The sequence below is a fragment of the Ambystoma mexicanum genome, chromosome 6q, assembly GCF_040938575.1.
Source record: "Ambystoma mexicanum isolate Mex_15411 chromosome 6q, UKY_AmexF1_1, whole genome shotgun sequence".
NCBI lineage: Eukaryota > Metazoa > Chordata > Amphibia > Caudata > Ambystomatidae > Ambystoma > Ambystoma mexicanum.
Genome location: NC_090937.1, coordinates 1,035,877,755 through 1,035,901,842, shown reverse-complemented (window position 1 = coordinate 1,035,901,842; position 24,088 = coordinate 1,035,877,755). Strand labels below are relative to the sequence as shown.

Here is a 24,088-nt window from a genome sequence, read left to right as displayed (position 1 = left end):
AGGCCTGGACCAAGATTTGAGAAGGTGCCCAGTTGTCAGAATTGTCACAGTGGTCAATGAGGGAGTAAGGGGCCAGTGATCATACAAGGGTTGTGGTCCTGAAAAGGCAAACATGCCCAAAGATTGCATTAACCTGGGGCGGCTTGTATGTCATTTCCGTCTATGGTATTTTGATTGAGGAAACACTGATGGGTCCTGCTATACCTTTTATTGAACCAAATTGTTTGTTGACTATGGGGATGCTCGTGTAGTCATGGAGATGTGGGGTTCATGGTGAGACTCTGGTGTGTTGGTTGTCATTCTTACCATCAATCTATCAAACAGTTGTCAACTTGTTCATGAAATGAATGGAGAAGGAAAATGTCTGCATTCTTGTCCCCCCAGAAGAAGATATAATGATCATAACTTATGTGTAGTGCATATTGCTTGCTACTGTACATGATGTTTTGGCAATTGTGTGCGCGATATGTGTTACTACGGCATAGTTTTACAGCACTGCCTTTCTCACCCTCTTAAGGATATGCATCAAACTTTAACAAACAGCATTGGCCACGCCAACACTTTTATAAGGGGGAAGGCAGCTCATGAGGTCGAAGGAAAGTGGAAAGCGTGCAAACACAGTTGCTAAGGTCCTTTCTTCTTATGCATTTTGTTATCAAAAGGGAGCTCAACAATGGCAATGGAGTGAGTGTGCACCATTCCGTTTGGGGTGCGGCCCAGCAAACCACACTCTCAATTGGGGGTTGCAAATGAAGTGAGCACAGCTTTGAAGCACCCTCATACAGCCATTTGTGGCAGTTTGACACTTGATGCACACGCCGCTTCCCTATAAGGAATATGCATTAGAGAAAAGCACCTGCTGGTGCTGGTGACAGGCCAACAGCATGGGTGTGGAGAGGGTGAAACCTGTCCAAAGCACTGCTGAAGTGTATCCATCCTCGAATGATGTATCCCCTTCTCTACACAGCATTGTATGCATGTATTCATGTATGGTGTTGGGTGATTTATACAGTGTGAACCTAGCTAGAACGCAACTGAGTGCTGTACAATTAAGGTGAGCAGCACACATGGTAGGCAGCATTCGTTTTAAGTCACTTGGTGGGGCTATTAACCAAAACAAATCTGCTTCAATATGGGGCCATTGGTGCAAACCGGAGGACTGTGGTAACCCTGATTAGCCAGCATGTGGTGCAAGCCATGCTCGGCCACCCCACAGTCTCCTGGGATGATTTTGGCCAACCATGGTGGACTATTGAAGCACAAGCTTCTGGTCACTGAGTCTACTCACCTGTCGAATGGCTGGCTGCCATCAGAGCGCCTCTGGAAAACGGTCCATCCTCCGCCCTCGGACATGTCGCAGAAGGCTTGGAAGGCACTGCGGCTCTGGAGAGGCTTCATCTTGTAGAATCCGCTGCGTCGGTGGCCATTGTTGTAGATCTCTGCACAGTCTGCAATTACCAAATGTAGCCTATTAATAATAGTTACTCAATCTCCATCTCTGGCACTCAAAAAGATACAGGGGTACAGAATCACGTGCATAAGCTTAATACAATAAATGGAAGACGTGAATTTCCTGTTCCTACCGTAGGCCATACAGGCAGAACTTTCCAAAAATAGGAGCCAGGATATGTAAATACAGTGAGTTTCAAATATCTTTCCCAGCTGTGCAGCCTCGGAAGTAATCTTACATTGGCTGAACGCCACATTTGCCCACGTAAATGTGTCCTTGAGTCTGAATATCCCAATCGATTTCCCAGATGTGAATCCGAGTGGCTGCTCTGTTTTCTGTGTTTGCAGTAATATCGGAATAACTGATTTTAAGCTGTAGGCTGTGTATGAAATCTTAGCGTTTTATATTTTACCTTTTTGGTGTCCTATTCTATAGGATAATTAAATAACTAGAGCTAATCTGTTAACAGTTGTTTATAACTTGAATGCTTCATAATTTGAATTGATGTTTTTTTAACTGAATCCACTTATTACTGACAATATTATAGAGCATAACAGGTAACTATGGGTCGTCTCCGCGGGACAGCGCGGTGGAGACTGGGAATATTCATACCATGCCGTGGCAAAGCCCAAGAACTAGGACGTAGGAAAATGGAGCGAGTGAAGCGTCAAATTGGGAGACAAATGTACTTTATTTACATAAAAACACTGAAACTGACACATGTAAAAACACTGAAACTGACACATGTCGCGAGAAAACTGGGCACGGACATTTTACAATGAAACAAGCTTTGTTTGACAAAATGTGAAAGGTTACAATTTTGGTTCACATCTGGAAGACCTTTACACAAAATACACACTGCAATTGGGGAAGAGCATGTCTAGAGATGCAAGAAACCCATGAAGAGTAATTACAGGGAATACTTTTTTTCCTGTTGTTACTGCAGATAAAATTAACCATTGAGGCCACTAGCGGTCAGTGGAAGGTTTGGGTCCATCCGTTGGAGCAGCAGGGCTTGTGTAACGCCCAGTGATGTGTGGTTTTTAGGAAGAGTCCACATTGTGCACATGGAAATGCTAGTGTTACTGCCACAGGTTCAATGGGTGTTCACAGGCGCTTCTACTATGTGTGCTGTACCGCTACCAAGCTGAGAATTCATATTATTGTGTTCAAAAAAGGAATTGCAGTGCATTAACTTCCACAGCAAAACAAATGAGTGAGGAGTCATAACAGGGTGTGCTCCAGCCTCAACAAAGGACTCGTAACTGTTTTAAATGTCTTGCCTACATATTCACTGATATGCCGTTTCCTTCTACCTAGTCCGGGATTCGAAGCCAGGACTCTGAAGGGGTGTCTGCCATAGGCAGTCTACACCGATACACACATAAGACAAGCAATGGAAATGTCCCCTAGCTGATGCAATCTTCTGCCGTCTCCCAGAGCCTTGGCAAAGCAAAGGATCATTTTGTGTATGGCGTAACGTAAAAGTGTAAAACGAATGCATACAACTTTTACACATGCTTTATACATCACATGAGAATGCCCCTGGTGTGTATGGCTGAGCGGGCGCGTGGAGTGAAAAATACAGCTACCACCAACCCCATCTGCTCTGCCATGCAAAGCCACATGCATTACAGCCTGCATCTGATTTTGATGCTGTTGGAAATGCATTGGGTTCCTATGGAATCTGCCTGCTTTTTACACCTTCTTAAAGTAGGTGGATTCCATAGGAATCCATTATGAATCTTGTCGGCTATGTATAACTAGCAGGCAGCAATTCGAACTGTGAAGTGCAAAATTAAGGTGTACAGGCGATTCCACCTGCTTTTTACTCCTTTTTGCAATGCATAGTGCAAATAATTAAAAATGCCTTGAGGGGGCTTTTTTGCGCTTAAGTGCAAATGTAACAGTTCTATTCCGTGCAGTTTTCGAGGTCTTATGAAATGACCTTCAAGGTGTTTACCTTACTGTATAGAAGGAAAGAGCAGAATACATTCCACACTTTTTGGTGAAGCCCTTAATCGGGTGAAAAAGACAGAAGGCAAAAGCAGTGAGATAAAGGGTACTTGGGAGAAGACTAGGACAGCTGCAGGAAAAGCGTGTGAACAACACAAAGCTACACAAAAAGGTGCTGAGACGCAGCTGACAAAAAGAAAAGAAATCAAGAAACCAAAGAAGCCAAACCCTCAGGGTTAACCCGACCCTCAAAGCTGACAAACTGAAGAAGCCAAATTGATCCTGTCTGACGGGAAGTAATGAAACCATAACAAGGGTCTCCTTGCATCAATGACAGGAGGCCGAAACAAGAAGCTAGATTAGTCAAATCCATGCCGACTGGAAACCAAGTAAAGAGGATGCACATTCTGGCCTGAAGTCAATTTCAAACTAAGATAGAAAGTAACTAGAAGTAAAACAGGAATAGGCTGAGCGACTGGATTTATGGAGAATTTAGCTCTGGGCTTCTGGGTAGCAGTGAAGTGACACCATTAGTATCAATCGTCCCCAGCCAGCGGAGCAGGACATTTTGGTGAAACCAGTTAGATGTGCGTTGATTTGGCGCGGACGTTGCGCCGCAGGAGCCGGTTTGGCGCAGCCGGGGCAGCGCGGCCGGTTAGGTGCACACTGTTCCTTGGGGTGGAAATGGAAAATGTGAGCAGACACTGGATACACCATGGATTGTCTTGCCTGGTTAATGAGGTCTGGCCGCAGGTCACTTATTCATGACAAGTAACACGCGTTGGATATTCAAAGGAGGACGGGACGCACAACGCACATATTTTTTCCAGGAAACGTTTTATTTAAACATTAGTCACTACGTTTTTTTTTCTCGTTTTTTTTTCTTTTTTTTAAATTCTCTTTATTAGATTTTCAGCAATTCATATCAAACGTCACATAGACCTAATAAAATATTGCAATAAGCATTCAATAACCAAAGTCGCTACGTTTTAAGAAGTGAAATTGGGTTTCCTTAAGATGGCAAAGAACTGGTGTACGATGGGGTACACTGCGGATTCACTATCAATGTGCACTGCTCAATGCCAGTTTGCAACTTTCCTTACAGAGAGAGATGAAGAGCAATTTTTCAGAAGTTACTCAGCGCACCTAGTTAAGCATTAACTGTTTTGCACGCCAATTATGTAAGACTGTGAAAGGCTACTGTTGACTTGGAGCAAACAGTGGGTGGTGTGGTGCTTTCTCCCGTGCCGAAACATGCTGGTGCCCAACCACCCCCACCCTCCCCCCACCGGACTGACCACGGTGAACTGGCCGCGCTGAATTGTCCTGCGCCAAACAGGGCACGCCAAAATGGGGGGTACCGGCAGCCAGAGGTTGAGGTTGCCTTAAATGGAGCCCTCCACCTAGAAGTAGAGCCAGAGAGAGGGAAGGGATTCAGTCACCACCCTTGGAAGCCCTTCCAGGTCACACTTAACATGCACACACTTGCATGCATGCACACTAATTGAAACATTTGTACACACAAACGCATACACACATTACATAACAATTAAAACACACAAGCATGCATGCAAACACATTCCTTTACATGCTTGATCTGCTGCTCGACTCTTGGTTTTCCCAACTGTTCAGCAAGTCATGGGGCAGCAAGATTAAAAAAGGGCTGCACGTGGGAGGCAGAATCACTTTGGGCATGTGCCACAAGATAGACTGGAACATTAAGCGTTGTTCCCTGGCAAGCAAGCAGGCCCGGCCTTAGGGGGGGGGCGAGCCGCCCCCCAGGGCGCCATTAGCCCCTACCACGCCAGCTCGGGGAGTCTTTCAGGGGCTGCCCTGAGCTGGCATAATGGCAGAAGATGTGGCAGGCGCCTCATTGTTAGTCAATGCGCCCACGGCAGCGGAGCACATTTAAGAACAATTGGGTGCTCATGCACCCTATCCGTAGCATTACCTCCTCGCCGGAGCGAGGAGGTTTAAAAAAATAAAAGTGACACTTCCTGGCCTGCCCCATGTTGATGTTGACTAGGGGCGCGTGGGGGAAGGGGCAGGGCAATTTGCCCAGGGCGCTGCTGCCCCTAAGGCGGCCCTGCTGGCAAGTGCAACGCACTGGAAAAAGCGAGCAGAGCCAGTACATTGCTTCAGGGCCTGCTCCACCGCTCCTTCGTGTATTTTTTTATACAGACCAAAGCGCCATTACAAAGCCACACAATTAAATACCAATTGTTATATTAGATGCTGATAGAAAGGTTTTTGTAGCCTATCTGCTACAACATTTGGAACAATGGGCAAATGAATCCGGAATCCTAAAGAAGTGGCAGGACGGGTTTAAGAAGCATATGTCTACCACACTGAATGGTTTTATATTGAAATGCGTTCAGTCCCTTGCCTGGTCTAAAAAATATGAGTCGGTTTTCATTGTCGCCCTTGACCGGAGTGCAGTATTTGAAGCAGTTAACAGGAAGCTTCTGTGGTCGAAGTTGCAGCATTGGGGAATTCCACAAGGCCTCCTAAGGTTCATCATAGGATTGCATGAACATTCAGTGATACGGGTGAGACTCAATCAGAGTGGAGCCTTGTCCAGAGGTGTTAGACAAGGGTGCATTCTGGCCCACTGTCTTTTCAACCTGTACATGGCAGATCTGGGTGAATATCTGGACCCAGTAGCGTCAGTGTCTCCCAAAATAAAGGATCTTGCCGTCACATGGTTGAGCTTCACTGACCACTTTCTCATCTTTGATTGTACAGAGATTAGCTTCCAGCGTCTCATTACTGCTTTTCTGAAAAAAGGTTAGCCATCATTTCCTGGTGGTAAATCTGCATAGGTCTAAGGTCATGCAATGTACTGTGAAAAAAAGATCTATTACATTCCAATGGCATGTTTTATCAGAACCCCTGGAGATGATCGCGCAATTTATGTATCTTGGGATTCCCATTCTAGCCAAACCTCATACATTTCAGGTACGGGAGTGGTTGTGAAGCGGGGCAACTGCCCTGTCGGCTGAGGTGTACCGTGTGATTTCATGAAGGGAAGATTGTTGCGAAGTTGCTTTACGGTTTTGAAGTGCACCTTCTCTGGCGACTGACCTGCTTCCTGTGTTGGAAGTCTTAATGTGGTGCAAGGTCTTTGGTATTCAGACCTCCCTCCCTCTGGCAGCGATACAATATGAATTGAGCCTTAACTCCCTTACTGCCAGAGCAAGTGGAGAATTCTGTCATTATATCGTAACATAGCCTGTCGTATAGATAACTCATTATATAAAGACCTGTAAACTCCAACTCAATCAGCCAATGTGGAATTTTTAAGAGAGTTTGTGTCATTTTGCACATGCCAGTTGAACTCCCTGAGGCTGTGGTAGGATGACCTCATAAACATCATGGGGGTAAGAAAATGATGAGGACTGTATTCCGATTCTGGAGAAATTTCACGGGGTTGAGTCTTTAGAGGATCTTCAGTATAACCACACAAGTTGGGGCATTGTAGCTCCAGCTCTCACCATCGATGCAAATAGAGCAGTCAAAAAGCATTTCCCGAACGTCAGGTGGAATTTGCTCCCTACCAACCAAATCAAGCTGAGATACGGCCTCACTCAAAGTGAGAACACAGAGTGTAGATTTTGTAAACTGGGGGACTCTGTGGAATCTCGAAATCATTTACTGGTCATTTGCCCGCCCTCGGGCGCAAAGCAGCATTGTTATTTCGGCAAATGTGCACACTATGAGCACCCAGAGTGGGAGGATAGGTTTTGGAAAGATTGTTTAGCTGGGAGAACTACCTCACTTGTGACTGCAATTGTGGGATTTGTAAAAAGCGTGCACCTTGAAGATGTAAGCCCCCTGGAATGAAAGTCACCTGTGAATAATAATTGTGTTGAGTGAGAAGTGTAAGAAGACATGACTAACGGCTTGGAGTGTCCCTTTTCCTTCCTCCCCTTTCCTCTTTTCTTCACCTTTTCCCCCTTTCTTTATTATATAACATTGCCCCATTTTTTTTAAACAAAAGCAATGATGTAACCTCCTGAAAATATTGATTGTTTTTATCATGATAGATTTAAAGAATCTTCTTTTAACTCCTGCTTTGAATTTTATGAATTATGAAATGTTTTGAAATTATATTTTACTGTATTTGACTGTGTGTTATGTGCATTTTGTTAAAGGTAATTTGATTAACCATTAAATAATTTGTAATCAAAGTTTTGAGTGTTGTTTTTGAAAGAAAAATAGCTATTACTATAAGCAGTGTCTGACTATGTAATGGGCTGGGAATGTGCTCAAGTGGACTGTCGGCTATTATTGCCGGTATGCAGTAATAAAATCGCTGCAAAAATGTCGCCTTTACAAAAAATCGCGGCTTCATGGATTTTAACGCATGTAACCTTTTTGCCTGTGAGTACTTTTCATTTCTTCCACAAAACAAACTCCAAAGCAGTAATTCTGCCACTGGCAACCCTAGTGGGCAAAAGTGGGCAAGCCCACAATAGACCGTGTGAAAGGCCAATGTAAATGGAGACAAACAGGATAAGTAGAGAGGAAAGTTTCGAAAGTCTCTCCTTCTGTATGCAGTGAAAGTCTGGCACTCTTTTGTATGAAATGTACGAGTGATGTGAGTACGTTTCTGGCTCACGGAGGATCATGCTAGGAAGACTTTAGTCATACATATGGCATAGCTTACAATACCAGACCAATATTGATGCTATCTAGCAAAACAGCACCCCAAAGGCATCGTGCCCCAGAGAAGACACTGGAGTGGGTGCCTGGAGGGAGAGCTGAGGGAACAAGGTTAATCCAAAGGAGGGTTAGAAACACCCAATAACGAGGAATATGTTGTGATAAACACACAATCGCCCCCACCCAAGCACAGCACCAACCCCCATGACCACACACACACACACAACAGCTCCCACTCCAGTTTGATGAAGGCTCCTCTGCATCCAGCTGATGAAATGAGAATGGGGAACATAAGTGGAGAATTGGCCCAGAAATAAGGGGAAGAGGACTCCACCCATAACCAATCTACTAACTTCGCCGCTGGGGCAAATTGCCCCTCCCTTTCATCTCTAGGTGTTGTATCCTGCCTGCAAGAAAACATGCGGGGGTCCATTTCCGCTCTGACATATGATTGAGCTGTGAACCAAGGCCTGTCCAATCACTTGAAAGAAATGGTGGCTAACCGAATATGGAATTGTTTTTTTGCTTTGTGCTTTTTACGGTGCTGACATGAATTCCATTTGCTTCCTAGCGCTTTAAGACACTGCAGCATGTTGTGTAATTCCTAGGAAAAAAATGCCCGCCTCAGAAAGCTACATTAGACCAAAAGCGGGGTGCTGTTTCTGCATAGGTCGGCTGCCTTCAGGAAAGATTTCCCTAGGAGGGGAAAGCAGCTGAGCTTACTTCCAAACACCCTGGAATATGTTATGTTAGACATCTGTTGTACTGCCCCAAATCACCAGCGTAGTAGTTTCAAAGTGCAGAGGCTTGTCTGGACGTTGGTGTATTATGGCCCCACTCGCGGCATCCAGACCATAGTCTGTGGAGGAAAGGATAGGGAAGGGGTGAAGCGGAGAAGGAAAGAGGGTTCAGATTAAGCTACCACGGGGGTTCTAACAGAGATGGGACAGGTTACATTTGTATCTTTTATTAGTGTTTATTATGCAGAAAAGATGCCCTTTCTACCAGAGATGACATACAGAGGCTACATTGCTGAAAGTGGGGGCGGTCCCTATGTAGGGTGTCTTTACAACATGCATTGGTTGAGTTGTTGAGAGTTAACCGTGCGGTCGTGAGGGAAATGAAAATGAACAGAAACGGGGAGAAAACATAAACAATATATATGTAGAGTGTCTAAGGCCAGCATTAGCATGTGCACAGCTTACATATGTCCATTAGTATGTGGTATTGCTGGGAAAGTTAGGCTAAGGGGTCATTTGAAGTGGGACAGAGTGGGCTTGGGAGATGTCCCTTTGCCAGAGTCTTACATCACCAGAGTTTGTGTGCACATATTTAAACAGACCCTCTTACCCACATGCTGTGGAGAGAACTCACAAGGAGGATAGGGCCGTGGTGGATACACAGACACTTCTGAAAGGAGAGGGAAGAACACAATGGCTGACACAAGTTTTTATCAGCCCCCACAGTAAGGTTCAGAGTCAGAGGAAGACAGCCTACTGCAGGGCAGGGAACAGGAATAGCCAGGTCAGGTGGAAACAAATGCTAGTCTGTGGAGACACAGGGTTGTTCTTCATTGCCTGGGGCTGGTGAAAGGACGCCAAGATGGGAGTTTTGCCAGTTTGAGCCAAAGTGTTGTGGAGACACCGGTGAAGAACAGACGACCATAAAAGGTGTCGAGAAGTCAGGACAAGCACCTAAAAGGTGCTGAGAAGATTTGAGGAGCACCTGTTTGAAGAGGCACTGAGAAGTTCAGGGGTCCCATGATGAATGAGATGCGCAGTGTAATCGTGCAGAGCAGTTGACTGGAGCAGTGCTGGGAAGCTAGGATGAGCATGTGACAGTAAGAGGTGATGAGATGTGCTGATGAGCACTTGACTAATGCGCTGCTGAGAAGCTCAGATGAGCACTTCAACAATGGGTGTCAAGAAGTCTTCAAAAGCACATGTCCCATGTGGTGCTGGCAAGTCTGGAGAAAACATAGAACCTTAAAACTGGTAGGAAGCCTCTAATAGGTGCTGAGAACCTGCAAATGTACTTGGACAAAGAGAGTGCCTTTGAACCCAAGAGGCACTCAGACTGGAGACATTCTAAGAATTAGTCAAGGCACTTGAAGCAAAAACGAGATCCCTGAGAGGTATCGATTCAAAAGCTGGTAAGAACATTGAGTGGCCCTCGAATCTAGGAGTGTAGTGAAGCCCAAAGCAAGTAAGGCTGCTCAAGGAAGAACTCACCATATATGTAAAAGGGGTATATTGCAAGGTTGTCCAGAAGAATTCCCAAGAGCAACCAAGTTACAGAAGAAAGAGAGTGGAGTTCTTCTGGAACAAAGTAAGAAGGAAAACGAGGATTAGTTGTGCTGGCAACTCTGGGAAAAGTTGAGGAAAGTATTGAGCAATGTAAAGCAAGCAGAACATTAATTATCTAACCTGGAGTCATGGCGGAAAGAAAAGTGGCGGGACTTAAATTCCCATGGAAACGTGGCAAATACACTGAAGACTGAATGTAACGAAATGAAAGAAGCAGATTTGCAGAAAAAAACGAAGCAGGTCTATTTAGTTTCTTTATGAACTATTCCACCACAACACAGAACTGCAGAAAGGTCAATGATAAGGCCTGTAGATGCCCTGATGGGCCCTAAAGGCAGGCACAGCTAAATACTCTCCTCTTCTCCTCCTCTTTACGCTGCGCCTTACGCCTGATGCAGGTTTCCTTGCGCTATGTAGTAAACTTGTTTTGCTTGAGCACATTACAAATGGCAATTAAGAAACAAATAACGTGCTGTGAAGCAGCCTAGATCTCAAGGACAGCCTGGAAATGTTGCCTACTAAGAGACTTTTGCTACCAGGAGCATATGCTTTGCACTATGCACTATGCAACATAATGCTGTACATGATGGTTCTGTGGACACAATGGAGTCTTTAGACACATTACGTTGGGCCCAGGAGAGACTTGTGGATGGGGCTACAGGGCCTCTACTGGGCCAGTCTCTGTCTGAGCTACTCATGCGGGCTGAGATTTCCCCAAGAAGTCTTCATAGGGGCCTATAGTCCTGCCCCCTTTGCAGTCTCTATTTCCTTCCATCCAGCCATGCAGTCTTGTTCTTGGTTCACTCCTATACCAAGTATGTTCAAGGGGAAGGTCCCCTGGTCTCCCATAGGGCTGTGTCACTCTCTGCTGGTTCCAGTCTTGTTGCTCCCATATAGCATGCATTGGCAGTCTGTAGTGGGCGTTTGGTCTCTGATTCGGTTCCTGAAGGGGAAAACCCATCCCATTGTCATTTGAGTAGCCATTCCATTCCTCCAGTTCCAGGCCGGGCCTTGTCCATTAGGTGCTTTGTGGGTACTTGTAGTCCGAGTTCTTCGGTTTGTTGCTACCTCCCAGGTACCACCTGAAAGATTAGTAAGCGAGAAACCTGGCCAAGAGAGATGCTGGTAAACAATGGCACAGAAAAAGGGGTTCCAAGGCATGCACACATATCCATGCAGAGAGAGTGGGGGTTGGGAGAGAGAGTGGGGGTCGGTGGGGGAGGGTAAAGTAAATGAAGGTAGGGTGGCTGGGAATAGAGATAGTGGGGGTATGGTGGGTGGGAGTAGAGCGAGTGGGGGTAGGGTGGGTGCTTGGGCATAGAGAGAGGGGTGGGGTGGCTGAGTGGTAGGTAGTTGGTAGGGGGTAGGAAACATGAACAACACTGTCGTTATGCCTACCCCCGGGGACCCAGACCAAGTCCAGCAACCCCAGAAGCAGGCATCAAATTATTCTAAGCAAGCCCAATAACCCCTACTAGGGGCTATTTGGGTGCAGTCCTGGCGCCTATGGCGCCAGGCTCATAGATTAAAGCTTACCTGATGCAGACCATGCTGCAAACTCACCTGATGCAGACCATGCTGCAAGAGCTCCAAGCCTAAAGAGGCTTGGAAGGGACTACTTTACCTAGGGACTATTTTTTTACTCGGGTGAGCCTGGGGAGGAATACTTACCTGCGACTACTTTGGAGGCTTCCAGCAGCATAACGCTCACCATGCCTGCAAGTCTGCATCCAGTCTTCTGCCACGCCCGTCTCGAGTCTGGAGCTCCTAGAAAAAGGGAGAAAGAAGGAGAAAAGGTTAGAACAAGAGCAATACCTTTGATCCTTACTTGAATTCCCGATCCATCGTGCCTTCAAGCTGGAAGAAAGAAGTTATTTTATGCGCGTCGCCTCGCCTGCTTCAGCGCCGCGCTGAACTCACCGGCCTTCGCAGCATCTTCACATTCCACCGCATCCTTCTGCATGTTCCCGCCGCACTCCGGCACCTAAAGGGGAAGACAAAAATAGCAAGGTGAGCCAAGGGAATACACAGAGACGATATTAGTTAACCCCCCATAGACTTACCTGATTTTACCACTGGGGGTACTATTCCTCTTCACGGGTCGGCGCAGCTTCCACAGCATCCTCGCCAAACCCCGGCCCCTAAGGGGAAACAAAAGGACAGCAAGGTGAAACAAAGGGACAAACAAGGGGAAACCTCCTCACCACAATAGACTTACCTGATTTTACCGCCGGAGGCATTATTCCCCGAGACTTCATACTTTCTCTCAGCACCTGAATAAGGGAGAAAGCAACAGGTTACATATTGACATTATTTTATCGAACTGTGTTGGATAATACAAATCCTTACCTGAATACTACCGGTTGCCACAAGGAACTCTTCTTTAGGGTCAAGCTGCAACCTGCAAGGAATCGGACAAGAGTGAAAGTCAGACATTTGAACTCTTACGAACTACATACTTACGGCATCTTGCCGGGAATCTCAGAGTCAATATTGTTCTGGAACTCACCAATTCCTTCGAGCCAGTGAAGTAACTGGTTATCTACGCACCCCTGCGCTCAATGCAGGATGGAGAGCTCATCTTTCCAAACCATCAGAAGAATATTCCTACGGGCCAAGCAAAGGAAGCTAGGTGGGCCAGTCCAGTCCGTCATCTCGGCACTACGCGTCACATTGGTGGAGACCGCAGCTGTCCAGTTCAGATCGACGCCCCTGTGGGAGCCAGGTGAGCGTAACAAACACATCAGCCTCGGGAGGACCTGTCAAATGTAGCCCAAAATAGCCCAAGCATAACCCATCCAGCACATATAATGGGATGGGGTCCGTGGGAGTAGTGAGAGTGGGAGTGGGGTTGGTGCTGCTAGATAGAGAGGGGGTTGGTGTGGGGTAGGTAGAGAGAGTGGGTATGGGGTGGGAGAGAAAGGCCGTTCCCTTTGTCAAAACTATCAGGATTTTTGAACTGCAAAATATTCAGACTATGTGCAGGGCCGGCTTTAGCTCTGGAGGGGCCATCTAAAGTTATTGATTGGGTCTTACCCGCGCCTCCTTCACCAAGGTCCCACCTGAGCCCACGCCATCACGGTCCCACCGGAGTCAACTTCACCAAGGGCCCACCTGAGCACCCTCTGGCAAGGTTCCATTTAGCCCCCCAATTCTGCTGTCAATGATAAACACGTCTCACACTCAGTCCTGCGAGAACTCAAATCCCTCTAGCTCACCTCTGGGTTCTAATTAAACTATAGCTAATCAAAGGGGGTGAACGTCCTACTTGGGTATCAAAATCACCCCATCTATGGGGCACTTCACCACACCAACATCCCCCTGCTCCTCAGAGAATGTATGGCCGCATAACAACCATTAAAATTAAATTGATCCCAAGCGTATTGTATATGGTTTCAGACCTTCCCACCAAGATCCAATCCAACCTATACAGACCCTTCTCACTCAGATGTTACATTTCGATTGGCAGGGCCACAAACTGAGAGTTAGCAAAGCCATCCTCATAAACCAGTTCAATAGAGGCTTTGGCTTCCCTCATCCAATTGTTGTGTTTATCCTTTATACCATTATACTTGATGTACTTCCATTAAATGATGACATGAGACAGCATTCATGTCTAACCTCCTTTATTCCTACATCATAACTAACTTCCCTACTCCCTTCACCCTTCTCTTCTCCTCATTCCATTCCATTCCCCATTCTACTCAGCCACAACACCAATGAGAGACAAAATGGCAGTCCACCTGTCTCATATAAAAATCTGGGGTTACACTACTATCTCGACCCCCTGGGCGGAGATAGAACAATCCGCCAATAAATTGTCTCTGCAGGTCCTCCCTTTTGTTGATAGGGCCCTGAGAAATTCCCTGAGCACACTCCTGCCCTCCACACAAACCTCTCTATTTTATTGGGACAAAGCTATCAGACAATGGCCAGTGGGGTGTTGTCTGTGCCCATGTTCACTGTCATTATGTAGCCTGGGGATTTCGCCTGGAATGCAGAGGAATCTCTTCAGACAATTGACTGATGACGGATTTGTGGAACTTTCCCAATTTTATTCTTCGTGGACTCTCCTCACTTTCACTGACTGTAAGATGAAGTGGCGTCTCCCCGAAAACAAACGCTTTTACTATTTGAAGTGAGGCACTGGAACTCGAATCCTCAGGTCCGTACGGCCGGGACTCAGCCACATATGGACCTGGAACCGATGATATTGGACATTAGGCTTAAGGGTAGGAGCTCAATGCTTTACATGTTGCTGGATAGGGGGGCGCATTCACCCAGCTTCCCGTATATGCAACGGTGGGCAAAATACTTTTTCAGAGTAATGAGGCCCATTGTTAGATTTGGGGTGGAGGCTCGGCGGGGGGCAGGGGGTAAGGGCTGAGTGGGAAGGGGTTCTCGTTTGTTCTGCTAATAAAGTTGCTGGCTCTGATTGCACTGATTTGTCCTCGAGTAAACTGCTTCTGTCTCTATGTCACATTTGCTTACACTCATATGTTTACAATTGTATTGTTCAGGTTCTTGGGGAATACATCACTGTATTTGAAGGTAACATCTTGATGCAAAATGTCGGTTTGCAGTCGGAATACAGTGATATGACTACAAAGATAGTAAGGTGGAATGTAAAAGGTTGAAATGTCTCCATCCAGATGTGACAAGGTCAGTAATGGGACACTGTCAAGAGGGGATGGGGACCCCTTTCAGCCTAGGATGGGAAGCCTGCCGATGTGGAGTCCAGAGGGGGAAAGGTCTCAGCCAGTTACTGTCCCCTCCCTAAATGCCTGTATGTATTTCAACCATACCACTGTGGACCACTCCACACCTCCTCACAACAATGCTGGCCAGTTTCTTTCTTTTCGTTTCAGACAACATCAAGATGCAGCCAGGGAGACCATTCACAAAACAGCGACCCACCAGAGCATTTCATCAGACTCCAGTCATCATACTTCTGTGGACAGCAGGGAGCGACAGCCCTGCTGAATGAAATGACAGAGAGCCTGCACAGCCACCAGGAACTCCACGCACCACTCCCCACCCCCCAACACCGGTGTACACCATACTCTAACAGCTGCACCAGAGCTACTTGAAACAAACTATCACTGACTTGCCGTGGAGCAACCTCCTAACAGAAACCAAGAATGTTGTTAATTTATCATGGATTTCGCCACAACATGGTCCCCTAACATGAACCAAAAGCACTCTCCAAAATGGGCTGCCATATTTCCAGCACAGCGGCTCTGCCTGGAAGAAATGGGCACGGTTTAGCCCCCTTTTTATGTGTTTTGGTACTTGTGACACCTCCCAAGCGGGGGAGTCAGGACAAAATTGGCTAGTACTAGAAGGCAAATGGGAGGAGTAGGGGGTGGATAAGAAGGATAGGAAGGTGTGGGCTGTTCAGGTGAGGTCAAAGGAGGAGGAGGTGGCAGAAACAGAAGCAGGAAGCGCAGTGGATTGGACCGTGGAGACATGTTGTAGAAATTATTAAATATAGATTGGTGAGAGCAAGTGATACTGTGTTGTCAGTGTGCGTGTAAAGTGGGTGAGTTAGAGTGTGAAAGAAAGTGTAGAGAGTGAATGAAAGGTAACGGAGGGAGTGAAAAGGTGTATATAAGTAGGAGGAGTACTAGTGGAGAGGGGAGAGTAGTAATTTAGTGGAGAGGGGAGAGTAGTGGTGTAGTGGAGAGGGGAGAGTATTAGTGGAGGGAGCAGAGAGTAGGGCAGGGGAGAGTAATATTGGAGGGTGGAGGTAGGGGATAGAAGGAGAGAGATGCACCGGAGTGTCAGAAGGATAAGGTACTATGAGTGAAGGAGGGGTGGAGTTGGAAGGAGGAAAGTAGCAGAAGGGGCGTGTGAGAACAGTGAGAGATAGGGAGAGGACCACCAGGGTGAGAGGAAGAAGAGAGAGTGGGGCTTGAGTGCCTGAAAGACACAACCCTACAACCCTTGGGAAATAATATCAATGATAGTGCAAGTCCAGTCTAGGAAGTCATGGAGGGACACAGATAACGTGATTGCCTTTAGGAACCTCATTGACAGAGAGCCAGAACTTGGGTAATAGGGGACAATAATCTTTAGATACTAATACTAACCTGGGGAGTAAGGACTCCAGGTTTAGGGAGGAAACTGCTTTGTCTAGATGAGAAAGTGAGGGATGTCCCTTAGCACCCTGCAAAACATTTAATAAAATTCCTTGAGTCATCACATAGTTGGCGTGTTCTTTAGGTCATCTGTAACAAAGAGGAAGACGGTTTTGTCAAAGCTGAGGAAATATAAAGCCAATGATGTTTTTATTACAGGAGACCCATTTGTTAGAGGGTGATTTAGGCCTTATTACAAAGGGCTGCTTTGTCAGGCTACTTCCCAGCACATACTGTGATAAGTCAACAGTAGTTTCTGTTGTGGCCAATAAAGCAATGCGTGCAAGGTCCCAAGGACACTTAAAAATAATGAAGAGATGGATATACTTCTAATCTTGGGAATGTTTACATGGCTAACAGTAAGAATAAGGCCCTATTCAACACCCTTGTGAGAGGTATGCAATTGATGGGGGCACATATGACAACATTTTAAGTGGAGATTTTAATGTAACCATTGAATCGAACTTCATCTTTAGGTAGTGGATCGGATGACAAGGTATAAATGCATATAGTAGGCTGGTGATGGGATTTGATCTTGCAGAGTGTTGGCGAGAGCTTCACCAAAAGGAAGGTGACCATACTTTTTTAAGGAGCTGATTTGATCTACTCCAGGATTGATTGCCTTTCACTGTCTAGTGCTCTATTCTTCATAAGCTTCTTTCTTCCTTTGTGAAACGCTCTGGCATGTTGAAAAGGAAGAAAACAAACCCTGCTTTTCCATTTCCATAGCGGCCATTGAAAATTATTTTCAGAAGTAAACAAACAAAAGGGCCACCATGGAAAGGGAGAAGGGATTACATGTAGTCCCTTCTCCCTTTCCATGGTGGGCATTCAAAAAATAGGAAAAAGTAAACAAAAAAATGGCCGCCATGGAAAGAAGAGAACATGTAGTCCCTTCTTCCTTTCCATGGCGGCCTGTAGCAGATCGGGAGCAGACGCGCTAGGGACAGAAGTGTTCCCACTGCGTCTGCTCCCGAAATGGATAGAAAAGAAGGTAAGTGGGGGTGGAGGGCGGGGAGGGAAATCTGTGGATGGAGGGATGAGGGATGGGGAGACCGTTTACCTCATTCCCTGGCAGGGGAAAATGGCAGCCTCCAGCCGTGAGGAGGCATCAGGGCTGGCGCGATTACCATCTGGTAACCCCTCGTTCCGGACCATCTCATTGGCTGAGAGGCTGGCACCCCCCACTGGGTACTAATAGCAATAATCCCCTTGCCAGGGGGGGGCATTACCTGACTTGGTAATGTCCCCCGACTCCCCGCTCTGGGATTATTGCTTAAATGTTGGTTTGGAAGATATAGTAGGTATTTGCATATCAGAACACGTAATATTCTGGCAGACATACTTTAGCTGGGTGGGAACCTCTACCCAAATGAAATTGGAGGCGATATGTTTCCTTTTTTTGGACACGACAATTATAGATAGTCTGGCTATAGATATGATATATTACTGTGAAGAAACTGAAGGATCTGTTGTCACACTGGGACTCACTAGGAACAAGAAAAATATGTTCTTCATGGATAGGGTACTCAGTGTGCTGACAACAATGTAAAATAAGAGGGACAATGAAGAAAATAATGTAGAAGAGCCACTATGTAAATTGGAAAAGGGGGCAAAGACTTACTAGGGCTGGCAAGAGTAAACGCTGCTCACAATGAGCATTTGACCAGAAAATCTGATAATCTGTTGGGGAAAATGAAACACTTATCCTGGGACTATGGCAAAAAAGGTTAGTGCATTGTTAGCCCACGGATTAAAGAAGATAGAGGAATGTAGACTTGTGTTAGCCTCAGAGGACGGCACTGGCATTATGAGTGGAAGAGCCTTGGGGATTTCTAAGCAATTTAGAGACATCTACAGTGACCTAGGATCTATTCCAACGACATAGAGATTCTGGATGCCTTGATGAGGAGATACTTAGAGGGGATAAAACTGGAATATGGCTTTCACGCCCCGCCTGGGGGCGGACACAGGGTTTAACGGCCCGCCAGCCTGGGCTTTGTAGGCCTGAGCAAAGTGAGTGTCCCAGCTCAGGTGGTGGGCCGTTAAACCCTGTGTCCGCACCCCAGCCGAGACGTGAAAGCCTTTCGCACCCCGGGATTTCGTTTTCATTTTTTCCCTTCCAATGGAAGATGAGCTCTGTTCGAGCCCAACTCCCATCGGAATGGGAATAAAATGACAAAAAAATGGCAGCTGCCATAAAAATAGAAAAAGGATAGGTCCCTTTTCGGATTACTGCGGCCATGGAAAAACTGTTCCAAAATGGCTGCCGTCATCTGAAAAGGGACCTAGTCCCATTTCTATTTAAATTGCGGCGGCCATGGTTTTTTGCTTTTTCTTTCGAACCACTATGGGCGGTGAATGCAGAATCCCACCAGGGAAAGGCGGAATTTGATTGGTCAGAACGCCTTTCTTGGGTGCGAATGGCCTTTCATGACCACAGAGTTGAGACAAGTCATAAAGTGGCTGTATAATGGTAACACGCCAGATCTGGACATGATTCCTACTGATTTTTATGTGAATCTATGCAACTATTTAGTGTCAATCTTCTGAAATGTTTTCAATGAGATTCTGTTTTGAAAGTGTAAACCGGAATCTTTGCAACAAGGTGCATCCAAAAAGGAGGGGTACTTTGAAGTGCTGGAACTATAGACCTATTTCTCTCTTGAACTACATTTACCAGACTGAACTACATAGTTGTCTGTTTGTTCTTCGATTTATTTTTATATATACAAATGTTTGTGTCTGTTTTCAATACTTTGGATACAAAATGTATAAATTAATACATCAAATAATGTGCTGCGAGACAGTTGTCCTGCACATAATGTAGGAAACATGAAAAGTAAAATGGAGCAGTAAACAGTTTATTAGTGACCGAAATTAAAATAAAGCCTCTGTGGGGCACACATTTATATGTGATTTCACATGTGGCGACAGCCACGGGATGTTTTGGACTGCAACTCCCACAATTCTTTACCATTGACTATCCTATCTAGGGGTCACGGGATTTGTAGTCTAAAACATCTGGAAAGCCAAATGTTGCAGACCATTGGGCTGGACAGAGAATATAAAATGATACAATGAATCATGAAACAAGTCATACAAAATGGAATGTTCCTGACCTGCGTACTGCCTCTTCTCCTCTGACAGATCAATGACGCTGTTTTCGTTGCTTATTTTGATCAGGTGCATTTCCATTTCTTCCAAGAGGCCCTGGACCTTCATGTGTTGTTGCTTGATTCGATGCTCCAGCAGTCTCACCTGGGCTTGGAGTCTCAGTTGCTCTTGTAGACAGCTTTCTAGAGTCTGTGCGGATAAACATTGTTTATGCTTTCTTTCAGATCAGTTAAGTGCAAAGGGATGAGACAAACATGCTTAGGTGCAACATGGTGCAAGTAGAGCCATGCACTATGCAAGAGCCCATCAGATCAAGCTAGATCAATCCAGGATCAAAGATCAAGTGTCCGGGTCAAGGTCCAAGTTGGAAAGTTTTGTCAGATAAACTCGGTAGTATGCAGCATGTCAGTATTGCACTACGAGAAATATGTATTGCTTAATCAAAAATTTTCAAACAACCTGCAAGTTCGATATCAAGAACGTCCAAGGACACCTATAATAGATAGGGTAAGAGCAGACATATGGGGATATCCCAGGAATCTGGAGGTGTGGGTAACGTGATTATGTTGCAGCGGAATTAAACACGGCTGAAGGTGACGACGGAAAAATACACACAAAATGGAGGAGGCACCCCGATAACCGGGGCAGAGGCCTCATTCCTCTACCCTCCCCCTTCCTTCTCGGGGCAAGGGGGAGGTATTATCCCCAAAGAGCGCCAAAAATGCTCGGAAAGCCCGCAAAGGGCAACAATAGAAGGGGTGGGGCAAGCCCCATATAAGCGGCAGGCGTCCTGAGGGAAAGGACTTGCAGTTTCCAACAGCAGGACACCCGCCACTAGGAAGAGGATTTCGTTTTCATTTGCTGGTTTTCGTTTGGAGGATTTCGTGTTGCATACCTTCACCGTGAGGGATCACAGGACGTTGTGGGCAGCAGGAGCAACCAGCTCGAGGACCAGTTGAAGCCGACAGGTCGCGGATGGGTTCAGGAGCATAGCATCCGCTTTCGTAGGTGAGCAGCCCAGCAGAAGCCGGAAGGAGCCACGGCAAAGGAGAGGAACAGCGTGGTTTGGAGAGCGGTCCAGCAGTGAGGGATCGGCGGGCTGTGAGGAGGACAACAGCGCGGGCGCAGGTAAAGAGCAGGAAGGAGCGTACCAACAGCCACTCGTCGGCAGACGGTGAACAACACCCGGAAGAGAGCTGGGCAGCGCGGCCGACGTGCAGTGAGGATCGTGGGGTGGTCCCAGGGCGAAACAGCTTCTGGGTAAGGTGCAGGCAGCATTACTGTGGGGGCAACAGCCGGCATCAGACAGACAAAGCAAGCAATTAACTTTTCACCCCAGAAGAGAGGGTGAGCAAAGTAAATTACTCTGGGGGAAAAGTTTAAGCAGAGCGGACAACTGTGCCGGGCCGCCTGGGTGATTTGCCACAAATAACTTTGGGAAACTGCGGATAGAGCGGGTCGCCTCGGTGAAAGAAAGAGGCTTGACTTGGGGAAACATTTGGGACGCAACGAACACTGCAGTATTAGGACGTGTTAACTAGCGGTGGGAATAGCAGGGCTCTGCAAACAACTCAAGCCGGCAGAGGACAGGGTGCAAGCTGCGCAAAGTGGGCTCGGCAGGGGAAAACCCTACAGCAGAGGCCATCAGGATTTTTACCGTGAGCTGCGCAAAGCGGTCTCGAGGGGAGAAGCACAGCAGCAAAACTTAGCAAGGAAGACTGAGGCCTGAACTGAAGAGGGAATAGTAGGCATGGAGGCACAAGAAGGCAGGAGCCTTGCTTGTCCACAGAAGGATCTGGAGGACTTCCTTGCCATGGCACGGATGGCTGCAGACAGGCATGACACAAATGGGGGCAGAGGTTGCTGGGCGCAATCAGAGGGCTGATTCACCGCTATTGTTCCCACCAACTGCCAACGTGCCAACGAGGAGGCTTGGGTGGAAGTACATTCACAGGAAGAAGGTGAAGAAGAGGAAGAGGAGGTCATTGAGGAAGAGGAGCCAGTATCCAAGCGGAAGAGGGTTATGACGGAGAGAGCTAAGGCCAGTAGGCAACAAGTTGAAACTTCCCGGAGACAGAAAGCAGCGGCCCCTAAGGGAAAGGGGAGGGTGCAGGAGGTTGTAGCCGCAACAGCGCCGGTGGTAGCAGCAGAGGGCCCCACCACTTTAGAGATGGTTAAAGGTATGTTCATGCAGTGTATGCGGGCGTGGGGGAATGGTAGCAATGGGCAGATGTTATATAATAATGTGAATGCATTTAACTAGTTAGGTAGAAATGCAGAGGCAGTTCACATCCAAAGGGAGACCTTGCCACGAGAGAAGCGGGGTGGGGCAGGAAGTGCATGTGCGAGGAACAGGTCAGCTAGTAGGAGGGGGGCAGCTGGTGCAAGGTGGGCCTCCGCTGACTGTCCCTCAGGCGGTAGGACCATCTTGGTGGAGTCAAGGGTCAACAGTAACAGGGCTTACTTCGGGGAACCCCACGTGGGGGGTGGCCGGTCAGGGAATGCAGCCGGTAGTGACACCAGCAGCCAGTCAGGTTCAAGGGGGAACGGCAAACAATATTACGGTATATGGGAGGCCTATGCCTGGCTTTGCTCCAAGACTTGCAGTAAATACATTGGTATGGCACATACACTTGGCGTAGAAGGAGAGGGTATGGCAGAAGGAATTCTTGGAAATTCTGGTGTTAGTGGGGTTGGAACCCACAGGCCGAAGGGTTAAGGGAACTAACAGAGAGAGAGAGGGAGAAGAAAGAGAGAGAGAGGCCAAAGGTGGAGCCCACTATTCACAACTGGTTGAGGGCGTTTAGAATGTATGCTACCATCATGTTAGAAAAAATCCCGCAGGATGGGGTGGCAATGATTGCGAATGAGCAATATATTCATGAGCAATAACTAAAACATGGCGGGGATCCCTGGCTCAACTATGATAGAGGGTTTAGGATGAAGATGCAGGTCTGGCCAGCCATGACCTGGGACGAACTCGATGTGGACGGGTACATAGATAAGAAGGTACCTGCTCGGGCACCGGGAGAAAAGGTCCGGGGAGAGAAGCCACAATACGGTAAAAACAGAGGGTCTTACCCACACGGAAGCAGGGGGTCCTTTCGAGGGAACTCCTCCTGGAACAACCGTTCCAGCTTCCAGGGAGAGCAGCCTGAATGCTGGGGATTTGCGGAAGGGAAGAGCACCTTCGGCAACGCTTGTAGATTCAAGCGCACAAAGGGAAAAGGCTCAGGGGGACGCAGCTCCACAGCCGGGCAAGGGAAGCAGCGGAGAAGTGCCAGGTCCAAGGAGAAAGCAAAGCATGATTAAAAATCATTTACCCACACCAGTATGATTGCAGGCCATGATTCCTTTTCTAAATATGTATCACGACAGTAGCGATGCTAAGATGTTATGGTAAGGTTTTAGGTGGGGGTTTAGGATTCCTTTCACCGGGTCGGTGGGGTCCAAAGAGGCGTGCAATCTAAAGTCGGCATTGGCAATGCCTGAGGTATTGGCTCAGAAAAGTGGGAAAGGAAATGCAATTGGGGAGGGTGGCAGGCCCTTTCGCTTCACCTCCTTTGGAGAAGTTTGTGGTATCACCATTGGGTCTGGTGCCCAAAAAGGAGGAAGGGCAGTACAGACTGATACAGCACCTTTCCTTCCCTGATAGTGAATCTGTGAATGATGGTATAGCAGAGGAATAATGCAGGGTGCACTATGCGTCATTTGATGAGACAGTAGAGATGGTGAAGGCAACAGGGAGAGGGGCTTTAATGGGTAAGGCGGACATAGAGTCTGAGTTCTGGCTGTTGCCAATACACGAGGACAGCTATCATTTGCTCGGTTTCAAGGTGCTAGAGGATTATTTCTATGATAACTATTTGCCAATGGGTTGTGTGATTTCATGTGCCTACTTTGAAAAATTCAGCAGCTTTCTGGAGTTTGCGTTACGGCAAAAGTCGTCAGTGGGGGGTGTGTTGCACTACCTTGATGATTTCTTTCTTATCGGTGAACAAGGGATGGATGAATGCGTGTCACTCATGGGAGTATTTCAGGGATTGATGGATGAAATGGGGGTTCCACTGGCTAGTGGGAAGACGGACGGTCCGGCCACAAGTCTGACCTTTCAGGGGATTGAGATCGATATGATTGTGGGGGAGTGCCGGCTGCCTAGGGATAAAGTGCTGAAGTTGAAAGACACAATCAAGGGGTTGAGGGGTAAGGAGAAAGCCACCCCGAGGGAGCTCCAATCGCTGGCGGGCAACCTTAATTTTGCCAGAAAGGTCATCCCGGCAGGGAAGGAGTTCGCTAGGGGCATTGCGCTTAAAACAGTGGGGCTACAGCATACGGGGCAACATGTCCGTCTGGGGCAGAGGTCAAGGAAGACCTCAGGGTATGGGATGCTTTCTTAGACAACTTCAATGGGGTGTTGCTCTGGAGAGAAGAGCTACATGGTGGCAGGGGTCTCA

The 24,088-nt window shown here is 47.1% G+C and overlaps 1 protein-coding gene across 3 annotated transcripts in view; it reads right to left on the bottom strand.

Moving 5' to 3' along the window:
• FGL1 (fibrinogen like 1) overlaps window positions 1–24,088 on the bottom strand; it is a 533,869-nt gene that overhangs the window by 333,222 nt on the left and 176,559 nt on the right. For all 3 annotated transcript variants that reach the window (XM_069631565.1, XM_069631566.1, XM_069631567.1), the window contains exons 3-4: window positions 19,640–19,823; window positions 1,289–1,448 (exon numbers count right to left, since the gene is read on the bottom strand). In XM_069631565.1, the coding sequence (XP_069487666.1) occupies window positions 1,289–1,448; window positions 19,640–19,823 (344 nt within the window). The remainder of the gene's footprint in view (window positions 1–1,288; window positions 1,449–19,639; window positions 19,824–24,088) is intronic.